At 38.0% G+C, this 24317-nt stretch overlaps 1 protein-coding gene and 1 long non-coding RNA gene across 2 annotated transcripts; one reads left to right on the forward strand and one right to left on the reverse strand.

Annotated features, from left to right (window-relative positions):
- The first annotated feature begins 380 nt into the window (after nucleotides 1-380).
- LOC104094947 (abscisic acid receptor PYL3-like) lies at nucleotides 381-2847 on the forward strand. Its single transcript, XM_009600973.4, has 3 exons — nucleotides 381-676; nucleotides 1348-1563; nucleotides 2289-2847. The coding sequence occupies exons 1-3, from the start codon at nucleotides 578-580 to the stop codon at nucleotides 2532-2534; spliced, it is 561 nt and encodes a 186-aa protein (XP_009599268.1). The 5' UTR covers nucleotides 381-577; the 3' UTR covers nucleotides 2535-2847.
- Nucleotides 2848-3328: 481 nt separating this feature from the next.
- Nucleotides 3329-6202, reverse strand: LOC138896743 (uncharacterized). Its single transcript, XR_011410148.1, has 3 exons — nucleotides 5805-6202; nucleotides 5049-5122; nucleotides 3329-4041 (listed from the first exon to the last, which is right to left on the reverse strand). It is a non-coding gene; the product is annotated as an uncharacterized lncRNA (long non-coding RNA).
- Nucleotides 6203-24317: the final 18115 nt, after the last annotated feature.

Consider the following 24317-nt stretch of genomic DNA (forward strand, 5'->3'; position numbering starts at 1 on the left):
ATGCATAAATAAATATTTGAAAAACATGAGGCCCTTGCGTAGTTTGGTTCATTTAACTTCCCTCCTTCGAAAAATTCTTGAGAAAAACATGTTAAAAGAATTAAATTAGAAATTTTATTTAGCAAAGTATTATCTTGATTTGAGCAAACTTGTATGGTCAAGTTCATTAGTACAAATTTTGATAGAAAGGATTGACATGATCAGAACAACTCAAAAGTGTGGACTCAATAATTTTCATTTTTTTTACTTAAAAAGGATAAACATTTGAGATAAGTTAGTTAATTTTGTACAATTATGTAAGAGTGGGCCCATTGGATAGGAATAAGTTTTGGGCCTATGGGCTGTTATTAGTGGGCTTGCTTGTCTGACAATGATAGCTTACACAAAGATCTCTCTCTTTCTACTACTTCTTTGATAGACTTAAAAGTCAAGACTCATCACAGACCAATTAACCAACAACCACCAATTCTCAATCTTTTCTCTATTTCTCTTTGACTCAGTAAGCTTTTTGTAGAAGTTCAAGTTGTGTTGAAAAGCTAGAAATTTTGAGGGTTTGAAGTAGAATTCTTGAAGGAAAATGGAGGCGCAGTTTATAACAAGATACCATAGTCATCAGCCTAGTGACCACCAGTGTTCTTCTTCTATTGTTAAGCACATCAAAGCACCAGTTGATATTGTAAATATCATATCTTTATTCCTAATATGTCTGTAGAAGTTATGAATTTTTGCTTCTTGTTGATGTTTTAACCTCTAGTCTTTTTTCCTCTTATTCTCTTGAATTCTGGTTAATCTTGCTTTTGCAATATGTTAAGAATCTTTCCTCTTCATTTTTTGGGTTCTTTAGGATTTCTTATGGAGAGATTGAATTAAATGAATATCGTAACTGTGGTGGATTTCTTTTATTTATTTCTAGTTATAGGAAATTGGGTATTTCTAATTTGTTATCAAGCTGATATCTTTTGTTTAATCTTCTCTTTTTTATGGGGATACCAATTTTTGGTACGTTGTTTGCTATTGTTTTAGAAGAGTTGAGTTACTCATAAAAGGTTTGTCTATTTGCGGAAAGTTTGTAACCAAAAAAATTTGTTTGGTAAGGTTTCTTCAAAATGTTTGTGGAAAGTCTTGTATAACGTCTTGCTTGGTTGAGGCAGTTTTCTGTGAAAAAAAAAAAACAACTGAAGAAACAATTATAAAGGTAAGAAAGAAAACATAAGGCTTTTGAAATTTATGACCATTTTGTTTGTTTTTTTCCTTGCAAGTATTTATAATATGCTATACGTTGAGTTTCTCTGTTTTTGCATTTGAGTTTTAAAGTCTGATTTTTTATGGTTGTTGTTTTACTTGTAGGTTTGGTCGCTGGTGAGGAGATTCGATCAGCCTCAGAAGTATAAGCCATTTGTTAGCAGGTGTACTGTGAAGGGTGATCTTAGGATTGGAAGTGTTAGAGAGGTGAATGTTAAGTCAGGTCTTCCAGCAACCACCAGCACTGAAAGATTGGAACTTCTTGATGACGAAGAGCACATTCTTGGCATCAGAATCGTCGGTGGTGATCACAGGCTAAAGGTAGGAGTTTGCTCTAGAAGCATAATACAGTTTTGTTAAATATGTAGGTGAAGATTAGCTCATTCCAAATGCTTTTTAGAAGTATCCTATAGTAAAATAGTTTCCTTGTGCTGCTCCACTTCTGCAAGAGGGTGAGGTGGGTTTGAGTAGCGCGGATCCAGCATATAAGCAGAGTAATGCATGCCCGGACTCCCAAGTAGGAAACAAATCAGTTCTTGGAATGTTGTCTATTCCACCAATTTGGATCTTAACAAGATCTTTAAAACTTGTGCATAGATATGCTTGGTTAGAAAGTTATAGATATGGAATGAATTGGTACCAAGTGTTTTATCTTTGTCAATGTCTATTCTAGGATCTTTCATTATCCTTCAGTGGTTTTAACAGTTACTGGTTGTGATCAAGTGTGATAAAGAATTTCACACACATCTACCAATCAACTAATGGAGTCATTAAACTAATCTTTTGTTGTTTGCATCTTCTAGACTGTATCAGCATTGCTATGGTGGGTTTGGTTATTAGTCGTTGTGTCTGCAGTAGTGTCAATGTCCTGTAATGTTTGGTAATTTGCATCCGACATTACTCATTTCAGCTTTCGTCCACTTGCATTTTGCAACAAGAAGTTGCAAAATCTTAGTGCAGAGTCTTTTCTTAATTAAGCTGCCTGCTATACCTGTCTTAATACGAAGCATACTAACCTGGTGTTTTACTCTTATCAACTTCTGCAGAACTATTCTTCAGTTATTACAGTCCATCCGGAGATACTTGATGGTGCACCGGGGACACTGGTGATTGAGTCATTTATGGTAGATGTGCCTGAAGGCAACACTCAAGAGGAGACCTGCTACTTTGTGAAGGCCCTAATCAACTGCAACCTGAAATCACTTGCTGATGTCTCAGAGAGAATGGCAATGCACGGTGGAGGTCTTCCCATCAGCGTAAACTGGCCGTCTAGTAACCAGATCAAGACATGAAAGAATTTTTCAGTCTCTTTGAAATTGCTTTTGCTTGTAATCTGTCTCGACTTCTATGCATAAACGGGGCTTGTGCCCTGTTGTCGTGCAAGTTTTATCTATGGAGGTTTTGCTTTTTCCTCTACTATCTTGTTTCGCTGTTCTTAAGATGGTGCTGAGGTTCTTTTCATATCTGTAAATACTTCTGTAGGGAAAGTGCTCGTGGACTTGTTTTGATCTGGCAAATGCAACTTTTAGCTTGCAAAAATTATGGACAGACTGTTTGTATTGCAGCTTGTTTCCAGAGTTTTGTATATAAGTGTAGTTTCCTTTATTATTGTATAACTAGTGAAATTCTCCCGCTTCGCGCGGTCATTACAGAAAATAGTAAATATGTCATATGATCGTGTTATAAACTTAATCGAGATAGAAGAGATACAATTATCATGCATTATATACAAATATAAATTCTCTTGTTAGGTACAAAACTCGCAATATCACCAAAAAAAATTAACAAAATTGTATATCAATAAAACAGTAAGTATTTATATAAGTAAAGCCTATAAAAGTCGAAAATGGTATACATTAGTGATTGAATATTGTAGCATTCTCATGGTTGTGCATTGATTCCATATAAAATTATAGAAAGATATACTGTTTGTAAATGAATCTACGAACAATTTCGTACACTTTAGTCTAGAAAGACAAAAAAGAAAAGTTGCACTATATTCAGGAACAAATTTGTACCAGCAGAACGTAATAGAAACAAATTTAGAGGAATCTAAATGTAATGCAAAAGAATACTGGGAGTTAGATTTTAGAAATTTGATATATAATTGAATACTTTCCAGCTATAGCTCATTCCAGATGTTCACAAGACAAACTACAGTTTTCAAGGGCAGAAAGAAAAGAAAAATACTCATTTTCCAGCAGCATAATGCATAAATCTTCCATGTATTCCTCCTCATTTACTTATGTTTCATCCCTAAACCTTCTATATGATGTTAGTCTTGTAGTAATCCGTAGCCCTCATTAATAAGATCAAAATAACGTGTGTTTAAAACATATTACTATATTATCCACGCAAGTAGGATAAAAGAAAGCATGTATCATTGCTTCCCAATACGGCAATACAAGCCAATTTTTCTTTGACCATTGATTTTGTAATCTCATTCTTACATCAAGCGTGACTTTCAACTTCCATTTGAAATATGACTTTTGTGGTCATTCATCAAACTCCTCCATTTAAATTTACATTCTCTGCATTCTGCTTGGTAAACCTCAGTCATACTTTCATCAAAACTTCCAGGTATACTATAATTTTTGGAGCTATGTACCCTAAAAAAAAGTCTTCAAACAAATATATTCTTCTTTAGCATCAAAAGGAAGCTAAAACTTCTAACTAAATGATTACGAGAACACACACTCTGCAACCTCATGACAAAGAATGCAGACCCTCAAAACCATTTCAGATTTTTTTTATCCTCCTCATTCATCTCGTGTGTATATGCTCCTAATATGTTCAGAGCTACATTGAACAGGTTCAGAATTAGGATAATAGTTATATCCATAAAGTCACAAAATATTTATCAAGAAAGAAAATGAAGATAAATATTTAATTATGGACTACTTATGATAGAAGAATGGTATCGGATAATAAACAATGCAGCGGATGGCAGAGTAGTTATTTTCCCTAGCCACTTGCATAATGGCATATAAAATCAGACAATATACTTCATTTATTTATTTATTTGCGCCATCTGATAGATCTTTTTGAACAAAAAATTGCAAACCAAGTACATGTAATAATCATGGCCCGAGGACATCGTGACATTATCAAGCCATATTTTTCAGAATAAACTCCATATTACTCCACATATTTAGAAAAAAATTCTATATCTTATGTTATAAGCTGGATAGTGGTAATCCGAATTTTCTTTGGAATGTTGTAGAATAGGCAATTGAGCAGTATGAAGAATGAAGTTCTACGAGGAAAAGCAAGACTCATGAAAAACAATTATAAAGGAAAACCAAAGATGAAAACTCCAGTTGAAATGAACTTCAGTGCAAATTCTTTATTTAGGAAGGTATAGACCAGGATTATACAGCATGATTATGAAATAGGATGCATGAATTTATTGAAAAATTAAAGTCAAACATTAAGTTGTTTGCTTCATATGCCAACAAACGAAAAGATTCTTTGAAAGTCCATAGGAAAACAAAAAAAGGCTAAAGAAGTATCGAAGATTGACTCATTATATTTAGGCTTAGCATTATATGGCATCACAATCTGATGCCTTCGAATAGAAGAAGCTGAGAACGATCTAGTGACAGAAAGCATCCAATAGAGACACCGCAAAGAAAAATATAAGTTAGAAAATGCGAGCCAAAATTGTTCTTATCTGCAAGCCAGAAAGAATAAAAACTAATGGAGCCATATGCATAACTCCAATAGTACCGAAAGTAATTAAATAGAAGTAGATCTCGATACAAGAAGTTTACTAAAAAAGAAAGAGTGAAAAAGGAAGACATTACAAATTAATGATGATAGAGGCTGATGTTTTGCTCCAGTTACACAAAAAAAATTCGCTTCCAATTTTTAAGCGAATCTGCAAGAAAGTGAAGCCAAGTGACCAAAAGATTGAAATTTTGGTGACAACATATAGTGAAAACACAGTCCAACATCGTTTTCCCTATTAAAATATGAAGAGAGCAAAAAGTGAAGAATATTATACAGCCAAATCTCTCTATAACAGCCTAATTCGTTCCGAATTGTTTTGGCTACTATAGTGATGTGCTGTTATAGAGGACATATATTATAACATATTATAATATTCGGTTCCGAGAATAACTCGGGTTTTATATTTGAAGCAGATATTTTGGATCAAAATTTCTAAATATTCTACAAAAATGTCTGATAAACTAACTATAGAAGGAGTAAAACATCTCATTAATTCAATCATTGTTCTGGATTGACCATACTGCAAGGTTTATAATATATAAACCTGACAAAAAATGTTTCAAGGAAAGTTAAATGGGGACTACCGAAGAGTTTGAATAATAAATTATCAGTGATAATTATTATGCTCCTATCAAATTATTTAACTCTTCCACAGACAATTCTAATTAGCAAAAAATCAATCTTTAATCGAGCAAATATATATATATTTTTGGTTATGAGAAATCCAACTTAAGCCAATACACAAATTGCCAAAACGTAATAATTGGTGAAAAGGGTGTCGTTTGCGCATTGTATATACCATGAAACGAATAAATAGAAAAAGAGTGTACCTTCTCGAAATCTATTGAAGGATCCATGGTGCAACCTAATTGTGCTTTTTCGCTATTGCTGGTCCTTTTCATGTTCTCCTTTGCTATTCAATGATGATTATGATGAACGTTAGTATGCCTTGAATTTTAAGCATTATTCCGTAGGTTCATCGCTAATTATAGATCTTTAATCGAAGAGAGGGAAGAGAGATTAATGTTCGCAATTGCCATAATAATTAATGAAAGGAAAAAGACACGGTTTGGTTGAATTTGATCGGCTGCCATTATCAACGAAGGAAGTAGAAACGGTTTGTTTAAGAAGGTTAATCGGTGGCTTTTCTTTGGGTTTTATTGGTTAATTAATGAGGTAATTGGGTAAAATATTGGAGAAAATTCCATAAAACGGAGAAAAATGGAAAAGGCAATTGCTGGTCAATGAGTCATGCCACGTCACCGGGCTTATGGCCCTGGATTATATAATTATATAGATATGTTTGCTTTGAGTCTCTGACCTTCACTGTTATTTCAGACTTGTGTGGTGTATACTAAGAAAGTACATAGTTCCTTCTTCAGTGAAACCATTTCAGCTAACAAATACTCCTATTAGCTTATATGTTTCTGTTCTAAGGAACTTTAACTTCTTACCATCTTAAATCTCGCAATGGATGATCCTCCCTTGTTTGTCGTCGTAATCTTTCATATGCTTTGATCCTACGTAGCAAATACTTCCCGAAACCAAACCAACTATCCCAGTAAGTCGCATAACAACAAATACACATACGGAAAGCATCAAATAGGGATTGAGCCAATAAGACTTGATTACTCAAAACGACCAGCTGGGTTATTACATTCCCTCCCCTCCCCCGGCCGAGATAGCAATAATAACATATAAATCAGAACAATCAGAGTATATTCACCAATGGGGTTAATAAAAAAGACAGCTTTGGACCCATAGTGTTGGATGATTGAGTGAAGTTTAGAATAAGATAAAAGTTTAAAGATAAGTTTGTATTCAGTTAATTTCTCAAGTTGAGGGGATGCTGGCTGGTTTTCCAAGTAGATGACCATATGTCAGTTCAACCAACTTTCACCTGCAAATCCTATGGTGTAGTATTCTGTGATGTACTGTTAGCTCTATCTTTTCATTGAATTTGGTTTACGTGAGTCTTTCGTGCTGTTTTTCATATACACTAAAAATCAGCGAAAAAAAACAATCTGATTGTCAACTCCTGGCCAATCACAAAAAGGGTTATTTTTCCCGCAAGTGCAGGGAGTTGAACTCTAGGAATGCCCAGCAAATAGCGATCATCTACAAATCCTGTAGTGAAGTTGAGACTTCTCAACCTCAACAAGTAAATTAGTGTGTAGGTAATGCTATCAGATGTATATCTTTTCATTGAATTGAGTATTTTGTGCTGATTTTTCATAATAAACAAAAAATTAGCAAAAAACTACATGTACCTGAATTGGATATGTACAGGCAGGTATCAAGTACATATGCATAACCAGAGTCCATGTCACATATGTACCTTGTCTGAGCTATAGTAAGGTAGTTATGTAAAATTAGGACAATATCTCTTTCAATTTCGTAGTCACTACTTTCCACTCTACTGTCAACTTCTCTCCGATCTCAAAAAGAGATATTTTCCCGGGCTTTGAGCTCTAGTATTTATGCTGAGTTTGACTATGAATTATGAAATATGAATTAGGTCTTGAGGATATTACAACAGCTTAATGAAAGGTTGGTGGGAATGAGACATTAAGGAGGACTTTTGTTCCCAGCCTTGTAGGGAATTACAGTAGAGGAAACTGGAACACTCTTATTAAAAAGAGTACTAGTTTTCAACCATTTCTATTACTACAGTATCTTTTATCTTGTTCCTATTCCTATCTATCACAGACAGTTGTCAAAATGGCATACTTTGTCTTCCTTTGCAATACGAATAGACGTTCAAAGTGCCCATTTCTGCCCAAATGTCATTTGACCTACCTATTTATTGACTTATCTGACTCCTTAAATTCAGCCCAACCCACCTATTTGACTCCCCTATTTGTTTCCATATGATCTGCAAATGTCATTTGTTAGACTAGCTACGAAGAACGAGAATCTCATAGTTCTTGGATATACTACTCATCTTGCAAAGGGCAAAACATGTTCGGTTACAACACCTTCTCTTAGCATATGTTGAGCAAGTTAATAAAAGTTGGCTATATCTTAGATGATACTCTAATATCATGTAGTTAGGTAACTTAAGATTTTTATTTTATAGAAATCAAGGAGCTGAAAAATTAATTTGTTGCTGATAACCATGAAATGGAGCTTTATACATTTTTATTTCTTTTTCCTGGGAAAGGTGAGATTTTTCCTAGCTTCTCTAATTTTTTTTAATGCACTACATTTGGTTCAGTTGGGAGGCGTTGTTGTTAATTGGAAACAATGGTACTTAGGAATTGTTGATTGCAATAGTGGCTTTACAATGGTACTTAGGAATTCTTTAATTTAGTTACATTTCTCTATCTATTTAGCTTTGTCAATAAATTTTCAGAATTCAGAACTTTAATTATTACTCTTTTTCCAGTTGATTGCTTATGGAAAAAGTTCTACAATGAGCAAAATATATTTTCTCCTTGCGATGCTCGCAAAACTCGTAGATAAAGGGAGAGACACAAAAAGAAATATTCAGATTAAAGTCCTGTAGTATTATAAGTTATGTCATACATTCGTGTGCTACTAGTCTTAGAGTACGCGCTTTGCGCGTGTACCCCGTATGAGTAAGCGTAGATTTTAAGAAAAACACATAAATATTTATATTATAAGTGTATTTGAGTGGTAAAATAAAAGTTAAGAAAAAATATAAGTTTTTGAAAATAATGATTATTGATCATATATATCTAACTCAATAAAGCAAAAAATTTCTCATAAAAGTATTCAATTCGTCTAAATCTATGTTATCAAACTTAAATTTATACCAACTTTATTTATTTTAGAATAAATATAGAATATAATCTTTTAAGAATTTATTATATATTTCCTCCGGTCCATAATAAGTGACTTTTCGACCTTTTTATTTTCGTCCAAAATAAATGTCCTGTCTAATCAAGAAGAAATTAACTTTATTTTTTCAAAATTTGCCCTTATTTACATATCTCAATGCAAATTTTAATTAAGGGTAATTTAGTCAAAATACCTTTTTTTAGGAGTTAGTATTCTTTTTAAGGAATGTGCCAAAGGCCAAAAAGTCACTTATTATGGATCAGATGGAGTAATAAATCTTTATTTTCAAATTTTTATATAAAGTTCCATCCAATTTTGTTATTCTTATTTAAGTTAAGGTGATTATTCACTTTTTGGCCAAATAACATAGCAATGTTAAATTATAAAAAATTAGATTATAATTAAAATGCAAATACTAAACGAATTAAGGGGCCATCTTGTAGTACTTTGGAAAAAGCATAAGATGAAAAGAAATTACATAAAGATTTCTAAACGTAATGGAACTAAAAATTATCACGGGTTCGGATCCACGGGAAAAAGAAATTCTCTTTTGTAATTTGAAAGTGAATAACAAAAGATTATTTTTGTATTTCACGTAAGTCTAATAAGGTAAGAATATATAAGTAGAGTCATTTTAAATTTCGAAATATTAGAAAATTCTACCTAATTCAAATAAGGAAAGAATTAATAACCAAAATTTTAGTCGACTTCGAAGTCTTTAATATTAGAAAAATAATTAAATTACAAATTTGCCCAATGTAAACTTTATTTTTAAAAGGTAAAAAAGACGAACGATATTTTGCTAAGAGTTTTCGTATTTTTAGTATAGTATAGATATAAATTATGTATGATACTTTAGATACTAATCCCAAACTTTAATGGGAAATGAAGCTAATAAACATGTCTTTGTTTGCAATATTCCTAACAGCTAATAAACTGTGTTTACTTTGCCACACGTTTCTTTTTTTCCTATAACTCTTCTCTTTGTTTATTTACCCCACGAAATTTGAATTAAAAAAAAAGAGTTGGCTGCTTCTCCGCTATATTTTTGTATAAGATTTGCCCTTCGAGATTGGAATATGATGGACCAAGGTTCGTCACTTTAATATCGAGCCATGATGCGGAGTTTGGTTGTCGAGCTCGAGCCCCACAAATCAATCGAGATCGGTCAAGATCGAGCTCGAGACATCGAGGTCGAACAAATAGAGATCGGCCAAGATCGAGCTCGAGACATCGAGGTCGAACAAATAGAGATCGGCCAAGATCGAGCTTAAGCCCCAAAACCCAATCAGGATCGAGATCGACCAAGATCAAGATCGAGCCAAGAAAAAAAAAGCCATTATAGCCGCAATTAGGAGGAGAATCTCGGCAGAAATCACGACTTGAATCAAGGAAAAACTGATTAATTAATCTATCATGAGATCCCCACTATGTATTTTTAGTTATATCCAAAATGAGATTCCCCCACTATATTAAGAGTTGTTATCATTTATAGTGGGCACATATTCATTTTTGAGATATACAGAAAAGAGAGCAAATATTATCCTTTTTTTGGCTTTTGATATTTAGTCATATTGTTTCTTTTACCAATCATTCTTCACTCAATTTGAAGGTGATAAAACTTGAAGGCTTAGGCTAACTAGTTCATTCGGTTTGCATTCATTTCTTTTATAACTAATTTCGATATTCATTTACATATCTTCCCCAATTTGTATCAATTTATATCACGTATCCTTAGAACTACATATAAATTCAACTTTATTCGTTTTTCGGGTAAACAGTTTGGCGCCCACCGTGGAGCTAAGGATAATAGTGGTTATTTTGATACAAACCTATGTAAAACGCACACTATTTTACACTTGCTCTTGGAAGTGTCTTTGATTTCAGGCTAAAAATGACGAACTCTCAGTTAATGGCCCTACCTATCGACAACGAATCTGGCCATCAAGATGAGAATAACAACGTGACGCCCGGGGATGAAAGGCCACCCGTTAACCCCGTTGGGACTCGGGCCGTGGATCCAATTGACGTTAATTCATATGTGGCCATCGAAGCGAACCAACATTCTGGCCCCAAAAACTACATTCATGGTGGAACTCGATTTGTAGTTCGAAATACCTAAAATATTGGAGAGGACGGGATCAGTCTGCGTATGATTTTCGAAATATTGCAAGCTCAACAAGTAGCGATAGCTCAGTTGCAAAGCCAAACCCAGGCACCAAGCAGGCCTGAGCCCGGTCTACCCCAAGAAGTCATCCACAGAACGGGGCCGACTGTAGTAAGGTCAAATGAACAAGAATGAGGGACTAACCCCGAAATTATAAAGATGCTCGAGGAACTGACAAAACGGATAGAGTCAGGAGAGAAGAGGATTGAACCAAACGACAAGAAAGTAGAAACTTATAACTCCAGGGTTGATTAGATCCCTGGGGCACCACCAATATTGAAGGGTTTGGATTCCAAAAAGTTCGTACAAAAGCCCTTCCCCCCCAAGTGTAGCTCCAAAACCGATCCCCAAGAAGTTTCATATGCCCGAGATTCCCAAATATAATGAAACGATTAACCCCAACGAACATGTCACCTCTTACACGTGTGTCATTAAAGGGAACGATCTAGAGGACAACGAGATCGAATCCGTATTATTAAAGAAATTCGGGAAAAGACTGTCAAAGGGAGCAATGATATGGTATCATAATTTATCACCTAACTATATCGATTCTTTTGCCATGCTTGCAGATTCTTTTGTAAAAGCACACGCATGAGCCATAAAGGTGGAGACTAGGAAGTCGGACCTTTTCAAGGTAAGGCAAAAAGATAACGAGATGCTAAGAGAGTTTTTATCTCGTTTCCAAATGGAACGAATGGATCTACCACCGGTCACAGACGATTGGGCCGTTCAATCTTTCACCCAAGGACTAAATGAACGAAGCTTATTGGCTTCGTAACAGTTGAAGCATAACTTGATTGAGTACCTGGCTGTTACCTGGGCCGATGTACATAATCGATATCAATCGAAGATTGGAGTCGAAGACGACCAGTTGGGGTCCCCTTCTGGGTCCATTATCAAGAGGGACATCGACCGAGAACCGAGGTTGAACAGGGACCGATACCAACCGTATAATGGAAATCATAGGGGTAGCGGACCAGAACGCAACTCCGTACGATGTGAAAGGAGAAGTGATCGAGGCCAAAGATCTCGAGGGCTGATGAACAAGAATGGTTTCGACAGGCATACCGGACCTAAGGAAGCACCGCCATTGTCAGAGTATAACTTCAACATTGATGCATCCGCCATCGTATCGGCTATCGGACGCATCAAAGATACTAAATGGCCTCGACCTATGCAGACCGATCCAGCCCAAAGAAATCCCAATCAAATGTGCAAGTATCATGGTACCCATGGCCACAGAACGGAAGATTGTAGGCAGTTTAGAGAAGAAGTAGCTCGGTTGTTCAATGAAGGGCACCTTCGAGAATTTTTAAGTGACTGGGCCAAGAATCATTTCAAAAACAGAGAGTTCAATAGACAAAATGAACAAGAAGAGCCACAACACATTATCCACATGATCATCGGAGGGATCGATGTCCCCCATAGGCCAGTGTTTAAACGCACTAAGATGTCGATTGTAAGAGAGAAGCGATCTTGAGCTCAAGATTACATACCAAAAGGAACCTTGTCCTTTAATGACGAAGACACAGAAGGAATCATGCAGCCCCATAACGATGCACTGGTAATATCTGTACTTATGAATAAAACTTAAGTTAAGCGCCTGTTAATTGATCCAGGTAGTTCGGCCAACATCATTCGATCGAGGGTTGTAAAGAAACTCGGCTACAAGACCAGGTCGTGCCCGTAACCCTGATACTAAACGGATTCAATATGGCATGTGAAACTACTAAGGGCGAGATAATTCTGCCAGTAAACATGGCCGAGACCATCCAAGAAACAAAGTTTTACATGATCGAGGGCGACATGAGGTATAACGCCCTGTTCAGGAGGCCGTGGATCCACAACATGAGAGTAGTACCCTCGACCCTTCACCAGGTTCTAAAATTCCCAACACCAGAGAGAATCAAGACAATCTACGGGGAGCAACCAGCCGCAAAGGAAATGTTTGCCGTCGATGAAGTGATTCCAATATCATCACTCTCATCGACAAAGGGATCAAATTCGACGGAAAAATGGGATACCAAATAGCAATCACAAACTCCAGCCTCGACCAAACTAGAGAAGCAGAAGACTGATGAAGATGATAATTATGGGATCCCTCTATCCTTCGTGGTCCCCGATGATTCTGACGCTACCAAATCAATGGTCGAAGAACTAGAGAAAATCACACTAATCGAACATTTTCCTGAACGAAAGGTATGCCTGGGCACGGGGTTAAGTCCCGAGCTCAGGAAAAAGCATATTCAATTTCTTATAGCTAACATGGACTGTTTCTCTTGGTCCCATCTTGACATGACAGGGATCCCACCGAAAATCACCACTCATAGACTAAGCTTGGATCCGAAATTCCATCTGGTGAAGCAAAAAAGAAGGCCCCAGTGCGAGGTCAAATATGCATTCATCAAGGACGAGGTAACCAAGCTTCTCAAAATAGGATCCATTCGAGAAGTAAAGTACCCCGAATGGCTAGCAAACATGGTGGTAGTCCCTAAGAAGGAAAACAAACTTAGAATGTGTGTAGATTATAAAGACCTGAATAAAGCATGCCCCAAGGATTCTTTTCCTTTGCCTAATATCGATCGTATGATCAATGCCACAGCCGACCACGAGACTCTCAGTTTTCTCGATGCCTACTCCGGGTACAACCAGATATATATGAATACGAAGGATCAGGAAAAGACCTCATTTATCACTAAGTACAGTACCTACTGTTATAAAGTAATGCCATTCGGTCTAAAAAATACTGGTGCAACTTATCAACGCCTAGTAAACCTAATGTTCGAAGAACAAATAGGAAAATCAATGGAAGTTTATATTGATGACATGTTAGTTAAGTCCCTACGAGCAGAGGACCAATTAAAGCATTTGCAGAAAACTTTCGATATACTGAGGGAGTACAATATGAAGCTCAACCCCGAAAAGTGTGCATTCGGGGTTGGCTCGGGCAAGTTTCTTGGTTTCATGGTGTCCAATCGGGGAATCGAGATCAACCCCGATAAAATCAAAGCTATCGAGGATATCACGGTAGTGGATAATGTAAATGCCTTGCGGAGGCTGACGGGGCGGATAACCGCCCTAGGACGATTCATTTCGAGATCCTCAGATAGAAGCCACCGATTTTTCTCACTGCTTAAAAAGAAGAGCAATTTTGCATGGACTCCGGAATGCCAGCTGGCCTTGGAGGAACTAAAGCGGTATTTATCGAGCCCGCCGTTGCTTCATACCCCAAAAGTGGACGAACAACTTTACCTATACTTAGCTATCTCGGAGATAATGGTAAGTGGAGTCTTGGTCCGAAGAAGAACAAGGTATGCAATTCCCTATTTATGATGTCAGTCGGACCTTAGGTGTGGCCGAAACTAGATATCCACACTTAGAAAAATTAGCGCTTGCTTTAATAAGCGCCTCTAGGAAACTAAAACCATATTTTCAATGTCATCCGATATATGTTGTAACAACTTATCCTCTTCAAAATATTTTACACAAACCCGAGCTTTTGGGTCGATTGGCCAAATGGGCCATAGAAATCAGTGGGTACGATATTGAGTATCGACCCCGAACCGTCATCAAATCTTAAATCTTGGCGGACTTTGTGGCTGACTTTATGCCAGCCTTCGTACCCGAGATTGAAGAAGAACTATTGATAAAATCGGGAACATCTTCGGGAGTCCGGACCCTCTTTACGGATGATGCTTCGAACGTGAAGGGGTCCGGATTAGGCATCGTACTAAAATACCCACATGTAATGTAGTTAGACAATCTATCAGAACTACAAAATTGACTAACAATGAGGCCGAGTATGAGGCCATGATCGCAGGTCTCGAACTAGCTAGAAGCTTGGGAGCGAAGGTCGTAGAGGCTAAGTGTGATTCCCTCCTCGTGGTAAACGAAGTTAACGGGACTTTTGAAGTCCGAGAATATTGAATGCAAAGGTACTTGGATAAACTACAGGTGACTCTACATTGATTTAAGGAATGGACCTTGCAATATGTACCTCGAGAATAGAACAACGAGGCCGACGCTCTTGCAAACTTAGGTTCATCGGTCGAAGATGACGAACTCAACTCGGGGACTGTCGTACAACTCATGAGATCGGTAATTGAAGAAGGTCACGCCGAGATAAACTCCACAAGTGTAACCTGGGATTGGAGAAATAAAAACATAGAGTACTTAAAGAATGGGAAGCTTCCATCAGATCCAAAGGAGTCGAGAGTTCTGCGCACAAAGGCAGCACGGTTCACTTTGTCCGAAGATGGAACACTATTTAGAAGGACGTTCGATGGACCATTGGCAATATGTTTTGGACCGGGAGATACTGACTACATCCTACGAAAAATTCACGAGGGCACTTGTGGAAATCATTCTGGTGCCGATTCGTTGGTCCACAAAGTAATCAGAGTAGGGTATTATTAGACTGATATGGGCAAGGATGCAAGGGAGTTCGTTCGAAAATGCGACAAATGCCGAAGGCATGCGCCCATGATTCATCAACCCGGGGAACTACTCCACTCGGTCATATCCCCATGGCCTTTCATGAAATGGGGAATGGACATCGTTAGCCCCCTCCCATCGGCCCCAGGTAAGGTTCAATTTATTTTGTTTATGCCTGATTATTTTTCTAAATGGGTTGAAGCACGGGCTTTCGAGAAAGTCAGAGAAAAGGACGTCATAGACTTCATTTGGGACCACATCATATGTCGATTCGGGATGCCATCCGAAATTGTATGTGATAATGGAAAACAATTCATCGCCAGCAAAGTAACTAAATTTCTCGAGGATCACCAGATCAAAAGGATCCTATCAATACCTTATCATCCCAGCGGGAACGGACAAGCCGAATCGACCAACAAAACCATTATCCAAAATCTTAAGAAGAGATTGACCGATGCCAAAGGAAAATGGAGAGAAATACTACCCGAGGTCCTATGGGCATACCGTACAACATCGAAATCCAGTACCGGAGCAACACCGTTCTCATTGGTTTATGGCGCCGAAGCTCTGATCTCGGTCGAGGTCAGAGAACCCAGTATCAGGTTTTGATATGCAATAGAGGAGTCTAATAACAAGACTATGAATACGAGCCTAGAATTGTTGGACGAAAGACGCGAAACCTCTCTCGTCCGATTGGCTGCCCAAAAGTAGTGGATTGAAAGGTACTACAATCGAAGAACCAATCTTCAACATTTTAACATCGGGGACTTGGTGTTAAGAAAAGTCACCCTTAACACCCGAAATCCGAATGAAGGGAAACTGGGTCTGAACTGCGAAGGACCGTATCAGGTTCTCGAAATCATCAAAAAAGGGTCCTACAAGCTCGGCATGATAAACGGCAAATAACTACCGATCAATTGGAACGTATCACACCTAAAACGATACTACTACTAAGGTACGACCCCTCCCATTTTCATTTATTTTTCAAAACTAACTCTTGCAAGTGTTCGACCAGAAACAACGATGGATTCTTCAACATGAAGCCTTTTGGTTTGAAAGCACGCATTGCACTCTTTTTCCTTTAGACCCATTTTGTCCCAAATGGGTTTTCCGGCGAGGTTTTTAATGAAGCAACTATTGATCGTGCTAACTTAGAACAATTCAACAGTAACCGAGGCCTCCTTACAATCAAACTCGAATACTGGGAGGCATTGCCCTCGAATATCAAGTTTGATGCGAGGAAGTTACTTCATGGCAGCAAGGTATCGATAGGAAAATTTGTAAGGGCCAAACGGTCAAACGAACCATGCCCGCGTAGTTTGCTCGAGCCTTGGCACAGAACATGTATGCATGTATAATGATTTATAAAGAGAAGTATTCTTCTTTACCGATATCTCGTACCTTAGAAAAGTTTTTCTACTTTATAATTTTATATTCTCGATCTATTTTGTAAACATGCTTAAGGGCCGATTATGACCAGATTTTGGATAATTACCCCCACAATTGGGGATTGCCGTCCGAAAAATAAACTAGATTGAATTATATAAACTCCGAGATCATAAGACCTTTTAGGCAACTCTCGATTTTAAAGGCCACGGCCACCCCACTCGGGGACTGACACTTCGGGCAAGCTCGTAGTAAAACGGAAAAATAAGCCCAGGAGGCAAATTCCGAACTAAATAGGCTACGACCGAATTAACACGGGTCGGAGACGTCCAAATTCTGTAACAAAACAGGCCTTCGAATTCTTTCATAAAGTGGATAACAAGGCTACCCCCCAGCAAAATCATAAAAGGTTTCGATAATATCAAGCCTCAAAAAACTCTAATGAGTACAAAATTGTTCGAACTCTCGAACAATTCCTTATTTCATGCCAAGGCATTACAAGTTTCGCAAATACAAATGATAAAAAACTTTTTCAAGCCGAAAATGGGACAAAGCCATAAACAATCTTTTTACAAAAGCCTATGGGATGTTTTTTCCTTGAGTTCGAGAGACCATCCTCGCTCAAATAAAAAACCTAAGGGTTATCTTACTTCTAGTTCGAGCAAGCACTCACTCGATCATAAAGTCTAAGGGCTATACAATTCAGTTCCAAATCAAATTGTCTAAACCTCTGATCTTAGAATATAACTTCATAATTTTATAAGGCGGAAAGGAAGAAAGTTTTTATATATATGTCAAAAATTATTTACAAGGGCAGCATGGCCCGATCAAGTTTCTCTACAAAAGACTGAAACGATCTTAAAAGAAACACAAAAAAATACTAATCCTAAAGGACATAGTCCTCTCCGGGAGCAGCATCTTCGGCCTCGAGGCCTCCTTCACTTTCAGATCTGCTCATACTCCCGGTATCATCATCATCAGGAAAGGCCAACACTCTGGTTTCGGCTTCAAGCTCCTTAGCATTCTCGATCTCGGCTGTAAGATCGAAGCCACGAGCATGGATCTCCTCGAGAGTCTCCCTTCGAGACTGGCATTTAGCATGCTCGGTAACCCAGTTTGCTCGAGCCTGAGCAGCCTCGGCAACCTCATTTGCTCGAACCTGAGCAACTTCAGCTTCGTACCGGTAGACGACCACCATTGCATCAGCATTAGCCATGGCTATTTCGACCTCTGATTTGGCCGCTGCAAGTTCTATGGCCAGTCTCTCTCGATCAGAAGTTGCTGAGCCCAACTGAGACTGGAACTCCTAGATTTTCTTGGCTTGCACCAAGGCCTTCTCTTTCAAGCTTCGGAGTTGGGACTCAGCCGAGGCCAGTTGAGCTCGGGCAGCCTCCTTTTCTGAGACAAGGCGGTCCATATTTTTCTTCCACTCCTTGGCCTCCGCTTTCACTGCGTCCACTTCAACACGAAGCTGCCTAATCACATCAAACTTTTGTTGGACCTGTGGGACCGAACTATTAGCCATCACGCCCGTGTCAGTGTCATTAACTTCAAAGATTCTTTTTACCTGCTCGACCAGATTAGCTTGTTCTTTCCGAGCTGCTTCTAGCTCAGCCTGAAGTCCTTTTGCTTCTCCTTCTCTCTGCTCACTGAGAAGTTTGAAGGCATCTCTCTCCTCAGTAAGCCCTCAAATTTCAACTTCATACCGGCTCTTCTCCCCTCAGGATCGGAAAAACGCATCGTGATGAAGCATAGATACCTACAAAAATAAAAAGAAGGAATTATACAAGGAAAGAAAAATACAAGTATGAAAATTGACAAAGAAAATATGAACTTACCCGATTTAGGGCCTGTTGAGCTTCGTTGAAAAGACAAGATGCTCCCACCTCGCCCGAGCTCTTCTCGGAGCCTCCAAGTCACTCAGACCGGTGACATCTTCTACCCCAACAAAATAATGACGGAAAGGATCTTCCTCTCCATGGGATCCCTCCCCGTGATAAGTCTCCACGACCTTAGCGTCACGTATCATCGACTGGGAAAATGAAGGAAACGAGGGGGAATCCCCGATATCTATTGCCCCAAGTAGGTTTTTTGGAGCGCCGCCTCCATCTTGACGAGCCTCAAGCCCTGTTTATGCATCGGCATCCACCGCCTATTCAATGGTCTCTTCGCCCTGAGGTAAAGTATCTTCGGTTCCCCTCAGCTCAGGAACTTGGTCCGGAGTCTCCTCCTCGACCTCATCGAGCCTAGACAGAGCAGTATCAACTAGCACCGGTTCCGAAGTTTTCTAAATATCGGTGCTAGCTCGTGCACGGGCCACCAGCCCAGAATCACCTTCTTCTTCTTCTTCCCTTAGTCTTTGGACTGACTCCATAGTCAGTGGGATTGTGTTCCCCTTGGGTTTACGGGCTGCTCTCTTCTTGGGTTTTTGACCCTCGGAATTCGAGGCCCTTTTTCTCTTAATCACCTTCGCCGATTTTGAGATAGGCTGTAAAACTTCTTCATCACCGGACATGGGTCTCATAGCCGCATCCTTTCCGAGACCTACAAAAGGAGAAAGTAAGTAAAGTCATGCTTGAACGATAGGCAAATCGGTAAGCCAAGAAGAAGGCCTACCATGAGTACGAGCCTCCCACCGGCCCTTTGACAAATCGCGCCACACGTGCTAGACATATGTTAACGCCGAAACCAGGCTCCTGACCCAGTTTTTGAGGTGGGAACCGCACCCAACATCCAAACAACAACTGCATCGAGAAAAACACTGATAAGAAAGAATGAAGAAGTAAAAACAATAAACGAAAATTAAAGACGGGATCATACTTACGTTTCATATTCCATTTCTCAGGAAATGGCATGCTCTCAGCCAGGATTAGGTCCAAGGTGTTCACCCGAACGAACTGGCCCATCCAACCCCAATCTTTGTCTTCATCTATACTCGAGGTGAACGCCTTGGTGGCCCGGCATTGAAGCTTTAGCAGCCCACCTAGGTATAGTCCAGGGCTATATAATCTTACGAGGTGGTCGAGGGTGAAGGGAAGCCCGTCGATTTTGCTCACAAAGAAACGGAGCAGTACCACGATCTTCCAGAAAGAAGGGTGTATTTGGCCGAGGGTCACCTGGTATTTCTTGCAGAAATCGACGATGATCGGATCGAGGGGACCCAACATGAAAGGATAAGTGTAAACACTCAGGTACCCTTTCACGTGGGTAGTGATTGCTTCCTCCGGTGTCGGTATCACAACCTCTTTGTTTTCCTAATTGCAATCTTTCTTCACCAGATCAAGAAGGCTTTTGGATATTGAGCATATATATCTCGATACCGGCTCGCATCGACCAGCAACCGATGAAGGTTTCTCGACCTTTAAGTCGGAATCAATAACATAACACACCCCCGAGAATAAGTTCTTCAAGGCGTGGCTCCACCACTGGTTTCTCGCCGGCCGGCCGAGATGAGGAAGCAACCTCTTTCTGCGGAATAGTTTTAGATGTTTTGGCCATTTAGTTTTTGTGAACAAAGAAGAATGGAAATTGAAGTATTTGATGTTTTAGGAAGAAAAAGGAAAGAAATTTGAAAACCTGGAAATAAGGAGCTTTGGAGAAGATAAAGGACTATGAAGATTGGAATGAAAAAGATTTGAAAGTAAAAGTTTGAAATGATGAAGAAGGGGGCTATTTATAGGTTTCACAACGACAGTTCAAAACTGGTAGTGGCCGGCCATCGACTGACGCGCATTTAATACCTTGGTAACTGGACCGACAGGACATTTGTCGCATACGTCACAATCGGGCTCGTCGCTGATGTCATTGCCCATCTAGTTGGAGTTTGAAAATTCATATCGTTTCTCGCTATCTTCTTTCCGAGAAGGGGACTATCTGTATACGGTCAAAATCGGGTTTGCCCTTCGAGATTGGAACATGATGGATCAAGGTTCGTCATTGTAATATCGAGCCATAATGCGGAGTTTGGTTATCGAGCTCGAGCCCCAGAAACCAATCTAGATCGAGATCTGTCAAGATTGAGCTCGAGACATCGAGGTCGACCAAATAGAGATCGGCCAAGATCGAGCTCGAGACATCGAGGTCGAACAAATAAAGATCGTCCAAGATCGAGCTCAAGCAACAGAAACTAATCAGGATCGAGATCGGCCAAGATCAAGATCAAGCCAAGAAACAAAAAAATCGTTATAGCCGCAATTAAGGGGAGAATCTCGGCAGAAATCACGGCTTGAATCAAGAAAAAGCTAATTAATTAATCTATCATGGGATCCTCACTATGTATTTTTAATTATATCCAAAATGGAATTCCCCCACTATATTAAGAGTTGTTATCATTTGTAGTGGGCACAGATTCATTTTTGAGATATACAGAAAAGAGAGCAAATACTATCCTTTTTTTTGGCTTTTGATATTTAGTCATATTGTTTCTTCTACCAATCATTCTTCCCTCAATTTGAAGGTGATAAAACTTGAAGGCTTAGGCTAACTAGTTTATTCAGTTTACATTCATTTCTTTTATAACTAATTTCGATATTCATTTGCATATCTTTCCTAATTTGTATCAATTTATATCACGTATCCTTAGAATTACGTATAAATTCAACTCTATCCGTTTTTCAGGTAAACAATTTTCTTTTTGGGTTTTAGGAAATAATGGGGCTAAATGGAAAATAGTTCTCAAAGATTTAACTATGAAAACTTGCTTTTGTTGCATTTAGATTTCCAAACTTGTAGCTGTTTTTTTTTCCTCATGAATTTTAGTCACTTTATTGCATATCTGAGTCTCTGGTTTTTATTTCTTAAAATGTTTATTCAGGTGTCAAAGTCATCCTGTCACTGAGGTCAAGTGTTAAAATTCAAAAAGAGATTGATTGCTTTCGAACAGTGAACCAAAGTAAGCAATGGCCTCACGTTTTTTCAAATATTTATGCATATTGACAATTGAAGGTATAAACTTCAACTGCACAATAATAGCTAGGGGGCCACTAAATCCGAATAATTTTTGCAAATTTTTTATTAAATTAGTGATTTTCTGACCACTAAACTCTTTTTGCAATATAATACCAGTAAGTATTGCAAGACATGAGCTAAATTACGAAATCAGCTTCAACTAGGAAAATTGGGACAATATGATAAAGTTGTTTTTACTAGAAGGTTGACCATGTGTCCCATATGTAGAGCATAAAACAGTGGCCGTTTAAATGCAATTTGAATTGTGGATTATAACGAGGGGTGTTCGTCAGTCGGTACGATATGATATTTAGGCATTTCGATTCGATATTTTTGGTATTCGGTTTCTTAAAATATTATACCAATATTGTACCTAATTAAAATCGGTATTGTTAGGTTTTTCTTCTTTCGGTTTCGGTTTCGGTTTATTCGGTTCAGTAACTTCGATTTATTTGGTTTGAATACTAATTAGTACGTAGAGTCATAGACTATAATATTCTTAATTAAAATACTCAAAAGTACAAAACTAAAAATGTTTGTTGACAAAAATTTTGTCCAAAACCAATAAATATCAACCCAGAGAGAGAAAACTGTACATAAAGAAATAAATTTGATCATTAGAAATGTCTTGTTACTTGCATAGAGTTAATTGATGAACTTATAGAACAAATTAAAGCACAATTTTAGATTTTTTATATTTATGTTATAATTAATAATATGTGTATTGTGCAATATAATATATATTTCGGTACGATATCGGTATTTCATTTTAAAATACCATTCCTAATACCATTTTTAAAAAAAAAATTAAACCAAATACCATACCGAATACCAAAATATCAAATACCAAATACCAAAATTTTTGATTTCGGTACGGTAATTCGGTATTTGCCAAATTATGCACCGCCCTAATTATAAGACCTTCAAATGACAAATTTTGTCTTTTTTACTCTCAACACCGAATACCAAAATATTAAATACCAAATACCAAATACCAAAATTTTAGATTTCGATACGGTAATTCGGTATTTGCCAAATTATGCACCGCCTTAATTATAAGACCTTCAAATGATAAGTTAAACAAATTTTGTCTTTTTTATTCTCAACCCTCCCCCCCCCCCTCCCCCCCCCCAAAAAAAAAAAAAAAAAACCAAACCATATTCCTTCACCATCAACTTAGGTTGCGAGGATTTCACAATAAACTACATACTCTTCTTGTGCAAATCTGTAGTTATTTAACAAACTTTTTGTTTGACAAAAAAATATAACTCTTAGTTCAAATAATTAAATTTATGTGATAATGGATTAAACCTAGTTAATAATAATATTTCTAGTGACTTCCGAAAGTGTGATTAGCGTCGAATAGATCTGATAAGGAAAGTGATAACAGCATGCAATAACTATTCCAAAAACTATGAGCAATAATGTAGCATTTAATATTAATGAATAACAATAAATGACATTCAAGTAAATAGGAGGAGTGATTCATCCAATAAATGATGAGCTAGACTTTTGTTCCACCTGACAATGATGAGTGACAGACAAATCCTTGAATATTCGAATTATTCTCGGATCTGATGAAAACATATGGAATAATATAGACAAGAATCTTGATGAAAAGGTAGTGTTTGTATCTTAGTAAGAGAGAGAGAGAGAATCTTTTGTCAAAGTCTTTTCTTACAAAATGAATATCACATGCCTCATATCATTGCCATTTTTCCTATTTATATGAGATATTTTCCTATTAAACCCTAATAGTACAAGTGCAAAGAATATCCACTAGAATATTCTCTTACATATCCTATTTTGAAAATCAGCCGTTACAACTTCATCAGCGATGCTCGACTTCGACCATTATCAACACCTCGACCATGGCTCTCGTCGACTCTTCGGCTATAGGTCTTGCTGCTTCTTGCTCCACCACGACTAACGACGGCTCGGGGACTCTTTCTTTAGTGTTATCTTATCTTAAATATTCTAGGGTAGATTTTGACCCATACAGTTTCGTCCCTCTGCTTATTGAGGATGGCCTTAGGCGAGCTTGATGAGCAGATTCTGTTCATTGTGGTCGAAATGATTGGATGAGCTGACCGGATCGTGATGATTTGGGCAAGCTAGCAACATGGCCCTTTGTGAGCCACAAACTCTGGAGTTGTGCTGTCCATGAATCGAGGTGACGTCATGATGTCATGCGTTATTATGATGCATTTTCCCGATGCGTTGCTTTGTTTCGCGTACGTCTTTTGATTGAATCTTCCGCTTCGGTTACGGTTCCAGGTAATGATGAATCAATTTCTTGGTTATGATGCTTGAATTCCTATAAATAGGGGTGTAAAGGTATAATATCATACTTGACAAAAAATTTTGCACCGAAACCCTGTATTTTCTTCTTCCTCTTCCATTGTTGTGCAACTTTTCCTTTTGTTCCATCGATCCTTATCATTTTTAATTCTTCATTATTTGATACCTTCCTCTCTTTCGTTGAAAATATATCTAACATACCTTCTAGGCCCAGCGAGGGAAGTGACCCGGTCCCTCTAGCAATTCTTCTTCCTCCTCATGCGGAGAACATTCTCACTACTGTAGAGGATGGAAGCTTCCCGAT

This window comes from Nicotiana tomentosiformis, chromosome 1 (genome assembly GCF_000390325.3).
Source record: "Nicotiana tomentosiformis chromosome 1, ASM39032v3, whole genome shotgun sequence".
Taxonomy (NCBI): Eukaryota; Viridiplantae; Streptophyta; class Magnoliopsida; order Solanales; family Solanaceae; genus Nicotiana; species Nicotiana tomentosiformis.